Here is a 13,148-nt window from a genome sequence, read left to right as displayed (position 1 = left end):
TGAATACATGGGTGTTTATTGTATCTACCTCTTGCCTTTATTTGTATTTTCTGGAAAATCTGGAACATTTTTATAACCAAAAGCAAAGAACACCAGAAGTTAAGAACCATTATTCCGTGTGTTTCTGACTCTGATGTGGACAGGGTGGGCAAACGGTACTGGACGAAGCTTCAGAATCGCTTTTGAAGGAATCTCTCCCGATGTTCTCCCTTCCTCCTGCTTCCTTCTCTCGCTGTGCCCACCACCGATACGTTAACCAGTTTGTTTTGGCGACGGTATATCCTGTGCACACTTCCATTAAAGCACCTATTGCACTGATTACATTTATTTACATGTTACCCTCAGCCCAAAGACCACAGTAGTAGCTGTATCTTGTCTGGTCATCCCTTTGCCTGACAAATAGGAAGCACTAAATAAATATTTGATAAATGGAATGATGAATAACTGAGCAGATTCCAAAGGAGGAAGGAATTTATAAAGAACACTTATCAATATTAAACTTTGCCTGTGTTTTAGTTTTGATATGATTGACGTAGAATATGTTCTTGTGGGAATTCAATAATACCGGTCATCCAGTCAGGCCCTATGTGATAGTTAAGATTAGGTTTTGCTATATATATATATATATATATATATATATATATATATATATATATATATATTTATATATGAAAATAAATGGAGAATCTACAATAACAGTGGTCTCCATGAGAAATTTATTTCTCTCACACCAAAAAGAAACCCAAAAGAAGGTAATCCAGGCCTGGCATGGAGGTCCTGCAGTGTTGGAGTCCCTGTTCCAACCATCTTTCTGCTCCACCATCTTTATTGAGGGCGCTCAGGAGTCAGAATGGCTACTTGAAGCATTGGCACCTGGTGTTTAAGACCCCAGCAGGCAGACCCTGGGTGCACAAGCGGCGCTTGGCAAACCCCGGGCACGGGGTGGCAACCGGCAGACCCAGCGAGGCGGCGATTGTGAAGCAAGGCAGTGCGCGCAACCCAGGATCCCAGCGCTGGGAAATAGAGCCTCGGGGCACTGATTGAAAACACCCGTGGGGGTTGAGGCGCAGGGAGAGACTTCCAGCCTCACAGGAGAGGTCCTTGGAAAGTCCCAGGGGGTGCACAAGCCCACCCACATGGGAATCAGCACCAGAAAGGTCCAGTTTGCTTGAGGGAAGCAGCGAAAGAGACTGAAATTGGCAGAGAGTGGAGCAAGCACCATCCTTCCCTCTCGCACCCCGTCCCCACATATAGCGTCACAACCCAGCAACTGGGTTGCCCCGCCCTGGTGAATACCTAAGGCTCCGCCCCTCACTACGTAACAGGTGCGACCAGACCCCCCCCAAAAAGAGAGGTGGCTCAAACAGAAGAACAAATGAAGCCCCAGAACCCATCCTTTTAAGTGACCAAGAGATAGCCAACCTATCAGATACACAGTTCAAAACACTGGTGATCAGGATGCTCACAGAATTGGTTGATTTCGGGCACAAATTAGAGGGGAAAATGAAGGCTATGAAAAGTGAAATAAAGAAAATGTACAGGGAACCAACAGTGACGGAAAGGAAACTGGGTCTTCCATCAATGGAGTGGATCAGAAGGAAGAAAGAAACAACCACACAGAAAAGAATAAAATAAGAATTCAAAAAAATGAGGAGAGGCTTAGGAACCTCCAGGACATCTTTAAACGTTCCAATATCCGAATTATAGGGGTACCAGAAGGAGAAGAGGAAGAACAACAGATTGAAAACTTATTTGAACAAATAATAAAGGAGAACTTCCCCAATCTGGCAAAGGAAATAGACTTCGAGGAAGTCCAGGAAGCTCAGAGAGTCCCAAAGAAGTTGGACCCAAGAAGGAACACACCAAGACACATCATAATTACATTAGCCAAGGTAAAAATGAAGGAGAGAATCCTAGAAGCAGCAAGAGATAAGGAGACAGTAACCTACAAAGAAGTTCCCATCAGACTGTCAGCTTATTTCTCAAAAGAGACCTTGCAGGCAAGAAGGGGCTGGAAAGAAGTATTCCAAGTCTTGAAAGGCAAGGACCTATATCCAAGATTGCTCTATCCAGCAAAGCTTTCATTTAGAATGGAAGGGCAGATAAAGTGCTTCTCAGATAAGGTCAAGTTAAAGGAGTTCATCATCACCAAGCCCTTATTATATGAAATGCTGAAGGGACTTATCGAAGAAAAAGAAGATAAAAAACATGTATAGTAAAATGACAGCAAACTCACAATTATTAACAACCACACGTAAAACAAAAACAAACTAAGCAAACAACTAGAACAGGAACACAACCCCAGAAATGGAGAACACATGGAGGGTTAGCAACAGGGGAGTGGGAGGAGGAGAGAGGGGGAAAAGGTACAGAGAATAAGTAGCATAGATGGTAGGTAGAAAATAGACGGGGAGGGCAAGACTAGTATGGGAAATGTAGAAGTTAAAGAACTTACGACACATGGACATGAACTAGAGGGGGGAAATGTGGGTGGGGGAGTGTGTGCAGGATGGAGGGGGAGTAATGGGACAGCTGTAATAGCATAATCAATAAAATATTAAAAATATATAAATAAATAAAATAGTAAAAAAATAAAAGAATGACTCCTTGAATTCCAGCATCCAACTTCCCTCCCTCCCTCTCTTTTTTTTTCCTCTCCCCTCTTCTTTCTATTCATCTTCCTTTTTGGTTTCTTTTAACTAAGCCCAACGAGAGATGGAAAAAGGACAGGAAGTGCCTACAGCTACTTCTGAAAGACTCCCCTGAAGTCCCTTGCAGCGCTTTGCCTTACATCCCCGCATCCAGCACACAGCCATGTGCCCTCATTGGGCTGCACAAGGGGCTGGGGGATATCTTTTGCTGGATGACAGTGTTTCTTGCTAAATACTGTGGTTCTGTTACAAAAGAACAAGGAGAGAAGGGACACTGGAACGCAATTAGCAGTCTCCAGTTTTTTTTCTTTAGTCAGCAATGGTTGCTCACAGGAGAAGGTCGAGAGAAGATTTCCAGAGAAAGCATTTAGTTTACTATTTATGTAAGCCTGCTCATAAACAAGCCAAAAATTAGGGTACTTTGTATTCAATTCAGTTTTCATCGGCTTTATTTTCCATCTCAACTATAAGACATTAACAAAATATACATGCTTTAGACTGTTACTTATAGAACTTAATGTTAAATTGGATTTCATAGGGTTTTCTTGCTCTTTTTCTTCTGATGTTTCACGTATTTTAAAACAGGAAATAGTTTGAATTTTGGTTCTAGGGCCATGCTTGTAAATTTAGAATCTGCTAAAACACTAGCCTTGTTGGAGGTGGCGGGGAACTGAGGTAGTGGTGGAATGAGGAAGCTAATGTTTTGTAGAAAATTAATCCATAAATAGCAGACTTTCTCTGGGCATCTAATTCTGATCACTGTTCCTGATATTGATTCTTTTCACTGGGGTTGTAAAATGAAGTTCTGATGAAAAGTTTTAATCTTTGGAAATTTGGAAAATTGCTTGACGTGAGCCATTTTCCTTCCAGGCTCTAAATTACCTTGGTATTCAGCCCACAGAGGAGCAGCACCAAGCTCTGAGACAGCAAGTGCAAGCGGACCCAAAGGGGACGGTGTCTTTCGGAGGTACTATGAGGCACGCTGTGTTACGTCATCACCGAAACTTGCTTGAAGAGTTACTGTGACTCATTTTCACTAAAAGTTCCTCTTCCTAGAAGGAGCGAGAAAACAAACAAGACCACATCTATTTCTAACTCCTCAATCAGTACTCTGAAAATGCAGCTAGAATTACAGTAGGTCAGCAGAAAGGAGAACTTTCTCAGAATCTTTTGTCTCTCAAATACTGTAATTCTATTACATTTTTTATTTTTTATTTATTACATGAGCATTGCTTTAGTAGTAACACAAAAGTACAAAATATAGAAGCACTAATTGCATTATGGTGAAATTTTAATTTTTTTTAGCTAATGTGATGTGGTAAATATTTTTGTGATGCTGTATGATTATTCCTATTAAAGGTAGCATAATGTTCATGCACTGTAATATTAAGTTTTTGCCCTTTGGGGGATTTTGATGGTTTTTCAGTAGCTGATATTATAAATAACTCTATATTTAACATCACAGCATTTGCTTTTCTTTTTTCTCAAGATGAATGCCCAAAAGTGGTTTGGACTTTTGATATGTATTGATAAGTTGTTTTCCAGAGATTTTTTTACGTGTTATTTGTTCTGCCACTAGTAATATTGGACTATAACAATTTTTGTATCCTTGACAGCATTACATATTTAATTTTTTTCTTATGGAGTAGGTGTAACATTGTATAATTTTTAAAAGCGCCTCTTTTGCTAAAAAAAGGAATTCACTTCTTGGTTTGAAGTAATGAAACAGAAGATATATTTGCTGTCCTCTCCTCTTGAAAATCACCTCCAAACAATGAGACCCAAGAAACAGAATTGTGTGTCTACTAAAAACACAATGTATAAGGACAGAAAATAAGTGAATTAGTGAGCAGAGGCGGGTGAAGCCTGAAGAGATAAGGGAATCACAATGGGGAACAGCTGATTTGTCCCTGAAAAGGACTGGGAGCATCGGGTGCTTCTGAAAGCTGGGTGCAGACAGGACATTTGAAACTGGAAGTTGGACGTTTGTATGGGGAGCAATTGTAGGTGCTGTCCCGTGCCCCCCCTAAAGCAATCCAGCAACTACCGCTCCTTTATACCTGCAGAGGAAAATAAGTATGTTCTCAAGAAGTTAAACCAGAGAGGTTTGGACCTATAGTTGCAGCCCAGGTATTTGGGGGGAGTGTATGGTGACTTACCACGCACAACACACACCCAGATGGCTCGGGGAAATGGGCAGCCATGTTTATATCCCATAGGCAAGAGGTTGTAGGCGTCTCAGGAGAAAGTGAACAAAAATATCAGCTCGGCCACCCAATTGCTCTGTGGTGGAAATGCCAGTTGACGAGGGAAGTTATCCACACAAAATTTTCAATCAACATTTTAGTGCCTAATCCTTCTTAACTATGAACCCACAGCCAGGAGTCATTAGATATTTGGAGACATCCTCCAACATAACACATAGAGAGCCCTAAACTGTCAGGCAAATAGAATAGAAGGAACTCAAAAACGGGAAATATTGTGAAAGCAGACGAGGACTTCAGGATAAACCATAAATAACGCCTTCAATAAGATAAGCAAAGATAAGGCATCCATGAAATAAAAGTAGGATGCCATAAAATAGGAACCATCAGAGATCGTTAAAAGAATCCCTGGAAATCAAAAATACAGTAGTCAAAACAAAAACATTTGAGGGCAGGCAGGTGAATAGGTCACGCTCCGTGTCTGAAGAAGCTCATCGTTTGCTCCGACTGCATGAGGCAGTGTTGTGTGACAATCAAGAGCACGTGTCTCTGATCACACCTTAAATGGGATCCTGTTCCGCTACTTATTTGCCAAGTGGCTTTGGGCAATTTAGACAATTCACTTGTCTTGGCCCCAAACTGTAAAATGGAGACGATAAGAAGACCCACCTCACAAAATCCTGAGGCTGAACTTGCAAAGCACCATGCATACCATACAGAGGCTTTACAGAAACATTAGCTGCTACTGTCATTATTATTCAATCCTGGGTTCTTCCAGCTAGAAAAACTGTAAGTCTTAATGTTGTCCTATGTTTCAGAAAAAGTTCTCCTCGTAATTTACAAGTTGGAGGAATAGTTATGCCTGTGATATTTGGTTTATTATTATCTTAACTATTAACTTCAGGAAAGTTAGATGAAATTAAAACCAGTTTATCTCTTTTTATTTGAACTTATATATTTACATGTCACTTCGGTTAAATACTATTTTAAGGCAACTTATTTGAGTAAGTTAAGTCTTAAGCTTTAAGTTATAGCACATAGCTTCAACTTAATATAGAAAAAGGTAAGATTTATTTAGATGAAGTTAAATATGTTCTTACCAAAATGTGTTCCATTTTAGATTTTGTCCAGGTTGCCAGAAAGTTGTTTCGCTTGCAATTGGATGAAGTCCATGTTGGTGCACCTGAAATTTCCACCATTCTAGACTCACAGGTAGAGTAGGCCCTGAAGAATTGTCTTGGTTGTACTTAAGTCATACATCGTGAATGTTATGTGATACATGTGAGGGGTTTTTGTCATTTTTCACTGTTTCTTACAGCCGTCTTCTAGTGGCTGCACATGACTGCACTCCCAGCAGCAGTGAACAAGAGTTCCCAAAGACCCGGTTGTTTGGAAACTCCATTCACCCAGACCCCCCAGAATTGAGCCACCGATTGATCAAAACTGATTCTGTAGCCCGTAGGGTGGGAAAACTGAAGGTGTAAGAGCGCAGATTTTCTCCCACTGTTGTCGATGTGGTGTGTCTGTCTACTTCATATTGGCAGCAGAGCGTCATTTTCTCACTGCTAATGGTTCTCAAAGCTCCCATGCCCACGTGTGCAGAGGAGAGGCAGAGATGGCTGTGTGGCTTAGAACGTAAGAGAAGTGGGGAACTCAGAGTACTTTGTGTGAGCACGCAAAGCTTGCTTCGCGGCAGCGAAGAAATACTCACGCTCGAAATTAGTCATCTGTGTCCTTCCCAATGTGATTTGAGGACCGATAAGAATGCACTCAGCCTGCGGTGCTTCGGCAGCAAAGGCAGAGTGCTGACGGTGCTTGTGCAAGGGCTTCAGCGTGCCAGTGACGCACTGTGTGCGTAGCACGGATAGGAGTGTTGGACGTTGCATTAACTTAGAAGATTTCCTTGGTTGTATGATGCTTTTCAGCACATAGATGATACCCCCACAAAATGTTGGCTTTCCTTTGTTTTACGCACTGGAACCCATAGTAAGAATACATTTTACTTCACCACACTCACATGGAGAATTCAAACAGAAGTCTCAAATCATTACTCACCTTTTCTACATCATGGCATCCTTATTTAATATTCACTACTATTTCTTTTTCATGAAATATTTGGTCTAAAAAGTCAACAAAGGGTCATGCACCACGATTTGGAAAGTTCTATAAAAATCACTGCTTGTAAAGCAGCTCGGAAACTTTCGCCAGAAACAAAAAAATATTTCATTTTTTGTAGTATAATTCCCGATTGATTTTTGAGTTAAAAACAACATAATGCCTCATCTGAAGTTTATCATTTGATCTGTGGTTGAGGATGTTGATAGTCTGTGACGGTGGGGAAATTCCACTCCGGTCACCCCCTCAACCTCCTGTCACAAACAAGAGTCAGACTTTGTAATCCATGTGTTGGTGCGGGCGGGCTTTCTTTCTTTTTCCTTCTTTCTTTCTTTCTTTCTTTCTTTCTTTCTTTCTTTCTTTCTTTCTTTCTTTCTTTCTTTCTTTCTTTCTTTCCTTCTCTCTCTCTCTCTCTCTCTCTCTCTCTCCCTCCCTCCCTCCCTCGTGTTCTTTCAGGGGGCTCATCTTTTTCTTTATTTTTAAACAATAGTTTTACCAATGCATAATGGACACACAGCACAGTACAAAATCTCAAATATACAACTTGAGGAATTTCTACATGTGTCTCTTGTGCAACCACCACTCAAAAGGCTCCTTCGTGTCAACTTTCAGTCAGCTGTGTCTCCCACCTTTACAGGGAACCGCTGTTTTGATTTGTATCAGCATATATTACTTTCGCCTGTTCTTGAACTTCATAATAAATGGAATCATACAATGTGTGTTCTTGTAACTAGCTTCCTTTGCTTATCATTTTGTCTGACTCAAAAGATTTCTTGAGATGCTATCTTTTAGGGAGGAAGACTTGCTGAGTCATTCTAAGTCAATCTATTTTTGTTTAGTAGACAAAAAAACTTTTGATTTTGGAATAATATGGCATTTAGAATCAAAAAGATAATTATCTTACTGTGATTCTAATCATTATTGCTACATAAAAATTTACATAGTGCTACAGTTGGTGGTGGCATAAGGTTACACAGAAAAAAAGCGAGGTTAGAGCCTACATTTAGCTGTCTTCTAAACTTAGGACGGCAGGCTCGAGTGCACCTTGGTAGATGGGCTCACCACAGTAAGTAAGTACCCTAAATGGATTATCCTAAAATCACACAGAGAACACTCTAAATTCCCTCATGCAGACTTTTCACAATTTGGGTTCTTGCTTAACCAATTGGGTGGATTGTAGCCATCATTTCAACACAGGAAGTACTATAGAATGGCACCAAAGCCAACCATGTGTGTTAAGAGTGAGCAGTGCTTCACGTATGCTGGGTCATGATATAAACGATACCCTCAGTGTGGGGAGCGGTGAGTACTTCTTGGCCACTTCACCTGCGCTCCTCTGGAAACTAGTAAGTGTATGTCAGACAGCTGCCACGTGCATGGCGTTGTGCGCGGTGCTTTGGTGCTTGTTGTTAAACAGGTGGAACGCCACCCACCATACTGTGCATGTGAAACTAACACAAAACAAGGTTGAATATCAACTGCAATTGATTGAAAAGGGGTAAGTAAAACTCCAGCCTGTCCCTCAAGGAACTGAGGGTATAGTGTAAGGAAAGTGATGTATACAAATAATTGTAGTTTAAAAAGGCATTGTGTGATAAGGCCATAATAATGAAAGAACTTAGGACATTCAGAGAAGATTCATGACAGACTTGGCCAGTTCAGGGAGTTTGGAATGAGAAATAGAATTTTATCTGCTCAGGGGGTGAACAGAGTGTGATGAGTACCTGCATGAACGACAACAAAATGTATGTAATGGTGAGCAGAGAATGATCTACTTTGTAAATGAGATAATCTGGTACATGCAAGTCAGTGAAAAACGTTAGTCCTGAAAGGGTAAATATTAAACTAAGAAGTTGTACTTTATTAATAGTCTGTTAGGAGCTACTGGGGAGAACAATGACATAATCACAGTGATATTATAGAAATAATAATCTTGTAACAGTGTTGGTTATCTTGGGAAGGGATAAAACTGGTGGTAGGGAGTCTAGAGAGGGGACAAAGGAGAGTCCATATGTAGAATAACAAATATATAAAGGGGGGTGGATCGTAGTGTGATCAGATACCAACATCACCACCTCCCAGCTTTGCTTCTGCACAAAGCTAGTTAATACCTTTTGGAAGTCACTTTAGGAAATATTCTAACATCTGAAAATCTAATCTATTTGAAACTAATCTAAAACAGTATAAGAAGGGATTCTCTGAGTGTGTGTGTTGAGTACTGACAAAAGAGTAGAGACAGATGGAGAATATGAGATCATGTAAACTATAGGCAGTGGCCTTGCAGATACACAAAAGCAAACGTGTCAGAACAAAAGGAGCCCGTAATGTCTAGGGAGAGTATTTCTTCTCAGGTGTGAAGGATGGCCCTCCCTCTAGGATTTGGAAAGCACCTCTTGAGTTTATTAATTCACCATGGTTTTTGCTGAGTAGTTAGTAAAAATCACAAACTAATGTAACATTAGTCTAAGACCTGTGTGAGAATCCTGGGATGACCGTTTGTTAGCTGTGCAACCTTAGGTAGACCACTAACCTTCTGAGCCCTTTTCTGCATCTGTAAATGGAAGCAATGTACAAATGTAATATTAAACACATATAGTCCTTAGCAAAGTATCTGCACATAGTCTCTTCCCAATCGATAGCTGATATTATTTGTATTATCATATTTTACTCTGCATTCAGTCACTTTCTCTGCTTAATCCTTTAAATCATCATATTTTCTATATATTTTTAGTTCCGTTATAACTTCTACATAGAAGATGACTGTAATTAAACTTGGATTTTTATCTCTGATAAGATTGTCATCGTTTTTTACCTTGCAATTAACTGTCAAAGAGATCGTGTTAAAAGTAAAAGAGATTGTCAGTTCTGCTATTTTTTGTTGTTGTTATTCACTTGTGCATGAATTATTAATATTATCTTCAAGACAGCTTCTGTGCAGGATCTCCTTAAGCCACTTACTTGACTATTATGTCACATTGTGTTTCGTTAACACGAGACACGTGATCAATTGAGTTCCTTTGCTGGGTTTATGGGAACAGTCCTGGTCTATTGTAACCAGCGTTTTGCTGGCCTTAGAGGCTGTGTACTGGGAAAGTGGATACATCCTCAGGGAATAGTTATGCCGATAGCTCATAAAGTCTTTTTAACATTATAAGCAGTTTTGGGATTCGGACTTTTAAGAAAAATTGTGTTGTTATATAAGAATCATAAAGATGCCAACAGAGTGTGTATACCTGATAACCACATAAATTCTGTTACAAGTAACACCAATGTAAGAGTAAGCGTAAATGACTGAAGTTCCCCTAGATTACTTTAACATTCTCCTTTACCCAATCAAATGACTCCTAAGCCTTGTTAAAAAGGCTTTTTATGTTAGTTTTCATAGTTAGCATCTAATGCATAATTTTTCCCTTATGTGACAGCTTATCACCTGTGGCTCCTTAGAAGAAGATGAAATGGAAAGGCTGAAACGTGAAAGGAATGATGCTTTGAAAGAAGTGAATACACTTAAGGTAATCTCCAACTTAGCTTCCTCACATTTTCTTTAGAAAAAAAGAAAAAATTATCTTGCGTTGAGTTCAGGAGTATTGGCGCTTAGTGTTACTTTTAATATTGATCAGTGTTGAATATTAGTATCAAATGACTTATTTCTTCAGTTGATCTTTAGCGTTAATTTTTCGGTTCACACACTTTATATTTCACCATATCCACATAAGATCCAGTGTGAGCAGTGGTTTTTACTCAGACCTTCTGATGTGGCTCCTTCTCACCCCTTTTTCGTCTCATGTTGGAGGCAAGGATGAGGAGCCAGCAAAGCGAACCACGACAATGTGGGATGTTCGTTGGGAAATGCACTCTCTCCCGTGCTCACGGGCTTGCTTCAGGGGCATCTTCTTTTGCCGACATCATTTGGAATTAAGGCAGTGTGATTTAAGGGAAGGAAAAGCACACAATATGTCTCAAATATACTTGAACATTTTGATTTTCTTTATATGTTTTCATTCTGTGTTTAGTAAAATGTTAAATTTAAATTACATCCTAATTTTTATAAACGGCCATTATACTTTTTAAATCTTTGAGAAAAGCAACATAAATACCTGATTTAGCATTAATTCAGCATAGGAATGTATGTTAATATTATTTTTAATTATTTTCATAAGTAAGTGAGATTCTATTGTTTATTTGCTTTTTACTAAAGCAAAATAATTATATCCATAAAAAGAAATTTCCTTACTGCTTTAGTTTTTAAATTCCAGTCTCTAGAAGAAGCCATTGTTAAACATATCTTGTTTATCCTTCATAGATTTTCTCTAGATAGCCAATCATATTTTTAAATGAATGTATATGTGTATATATGTATAAAATATGAACTATATATCTATTTTTAACTACTAAAAATCATTTAACACATTGCACACTTTCTTACAACTTGTGTTTTCCCCCCTCTTTGTTAGTATTATATCTTGGGCTACTTTTCCAGGTAATGTACACGGATATGCCAAATGCTTCTGAATGGCTCTCCTATCATCAATCACGTGCATCTTTCCTGGGTTTTTTATTCAGTTTCTTAACAATGAATAGCCAGTATTATTTTCAGTTTTCCATTATTAAAAATAATTCCATCATAAATAGCTTTGTAGGTGTATCTTTGCACAGTTTACAATTATAAAAGTACAAATTGAATAAATTTCTGAAAGTGAATTTTTTTTTCAAAGGATAAGGACATATAAAATTGCACATGTTTTACCAAATTCCCTTTCAGAAGGGTTTACCAATTCATATTTCTTCCGAATATATATAAGCATCATTCCATTACTAAGGGAATATCTTATATACTTGTTTTTTTACACTGAATTTTTCTTTTTCTTTGTTTAAAAATATTTTATTTATTTATTTTTAGAAAGAGAGGAAGGGAGAGGGAGGGAGAGAGAGAGGGAGAGGGCAACAGTGATTGCTTGCCTCTTTCACTCCCCCAACTAAGTACCTGGCCTACAACCCAGGCATGTGCCCTGACTGGGAATCGAACTGACGGTCTCTCAGTTCACAGGCCAGCACTCAGTCCACTGAGCCACACCAGCTAGGGCCTATGTACTTCTTATTACAACTTTGAAACCACTGTCTTTCCACATTTCTGGTGTAACAATTAAGTGTTGTACATTTAGTTTTAAAAACAAATGAATTCAGTTTTAAAAGTAGATTGACAATAGTTTCCTCATATCCTCTTAGGAAATATCTCCACTGTTAGTTATCTTGCTACAATAGCATTCTTATATAATTTATCTCTGCATAAACCATTAAATGTTATGGTTCATTAGAATTTGTAGAGGCTTTCAGCTCTTTTTTATTCCCTTAATGTTTATCATTGCTAAGTTTAGTAATATATTTCCATTTTTATATATGAATATCAACATTAGTTATTAGAATTATAATTTAATACTGTATCCATGTAATATTTAAACAAGCTTTCCTGAAGAAGCTTTAAATTCACATTTAAAGTTTATGAAATGTAACTGAACACATCTAAAGTAACATAATCTGAAATTTCCTTTACCTCAAAACCTATCTATTGTCTGAGAGCACTTGTTTAGCTATATAATAGAGTATACAAAGCAATAAATATTTTATTTGAGGTAATGTTTATACTTTTAATTTTCTACTGGGATTATAAACACATACAAAAATAGACATTGTTAAATGAAGTTATTCATAGAGTGTATATAGGTGGTCTCTCATTGCTTACCATATGCTGTACGTCTCTAATCTTTATATCTGACTTATGGTACAAATAAAAATGAAGCCAAGATAATTTGATGCCAATGTCTGATACTATTTGGCGAGAATGATTTTTAAAAGTGCTGTCAGCTTTCTTTAACTTAAAGCCTTTCTGCAGAGTTCACATTGCTCCTGCTTTGCAAAGCTGAATGGAAATAGATATATTTTCCATGTACAGATGCAAAAAACTAGGGCACGAGTGAAGGTGACTTGCCAGAGCATGAGAGAGAGCCTGGAAGGCAGCAGTCTCTTGGCTCCTGGTCGGTGGCCGATTCGTTAGTCTGCCATAGTGTGTGCATCTCCATACACCTCCGTTTTACCGTAGACACGAATGTGCTGAAACACGCCGGAAAGCAGATTACTTCTCACAAACGTTACGGTGTTGCCATGAGTACTTACTACTCAG

General features: G+C 38.7%; 1 protein-coding gene across 2 annotated transcripts in view; it reads left to right on the top strand.

Annotated features, from left to right (window-relative positions):
* Positions 1 to 13,148, top strand: part of STXBP4 (syntaxin binding protein 4) — a 135,638-nt gene that overhangs the window by 35,591 nt on the left and 86,899 nt on the right. For both annotated transcript variants that reach the window (XM_036033714.1, XM_036033713.1), the window contains 3 exons: positions 3,522 to 3,618; positions 5,976 to 6,067; positions 10,393 to 10,482. In XM_036033714.1, coding sequence (XP_035889607.1) covers positions 3,522 to 3,618; positions 5,976 to 6,067; positions 10,393 to 10,482 — 279 coding nt within the window. The remainder of the gene's footprint in view (positions 1 to 3,521; positions 3,619 to 5,975; positions 6,068 to 10,392; positions 10,483 to 13,148) is intronic.

The sequence above is a fragment of the Phyllostomus discolor genome, chromosome 8 (genome assembly GCF_004126475.2).
Source record: "Phyllostomus discolor isolate MPI-MPIP mPhyDis1 chromosome 8, mPhyDis1.pri.v3, whole genome shotgun sequence".
NCBI classification, from domain to species: Eukaryota; Metazoa; Chordata; class Mammalia; order Chiroptera; family Phyllostomidae; genus Phyllostomus; species Phyllostomus discolor.
Note: the sequence above shows the minus strand (reverse complement) of the source record. Positions and strands in the feature narration are given on the sequence as shown.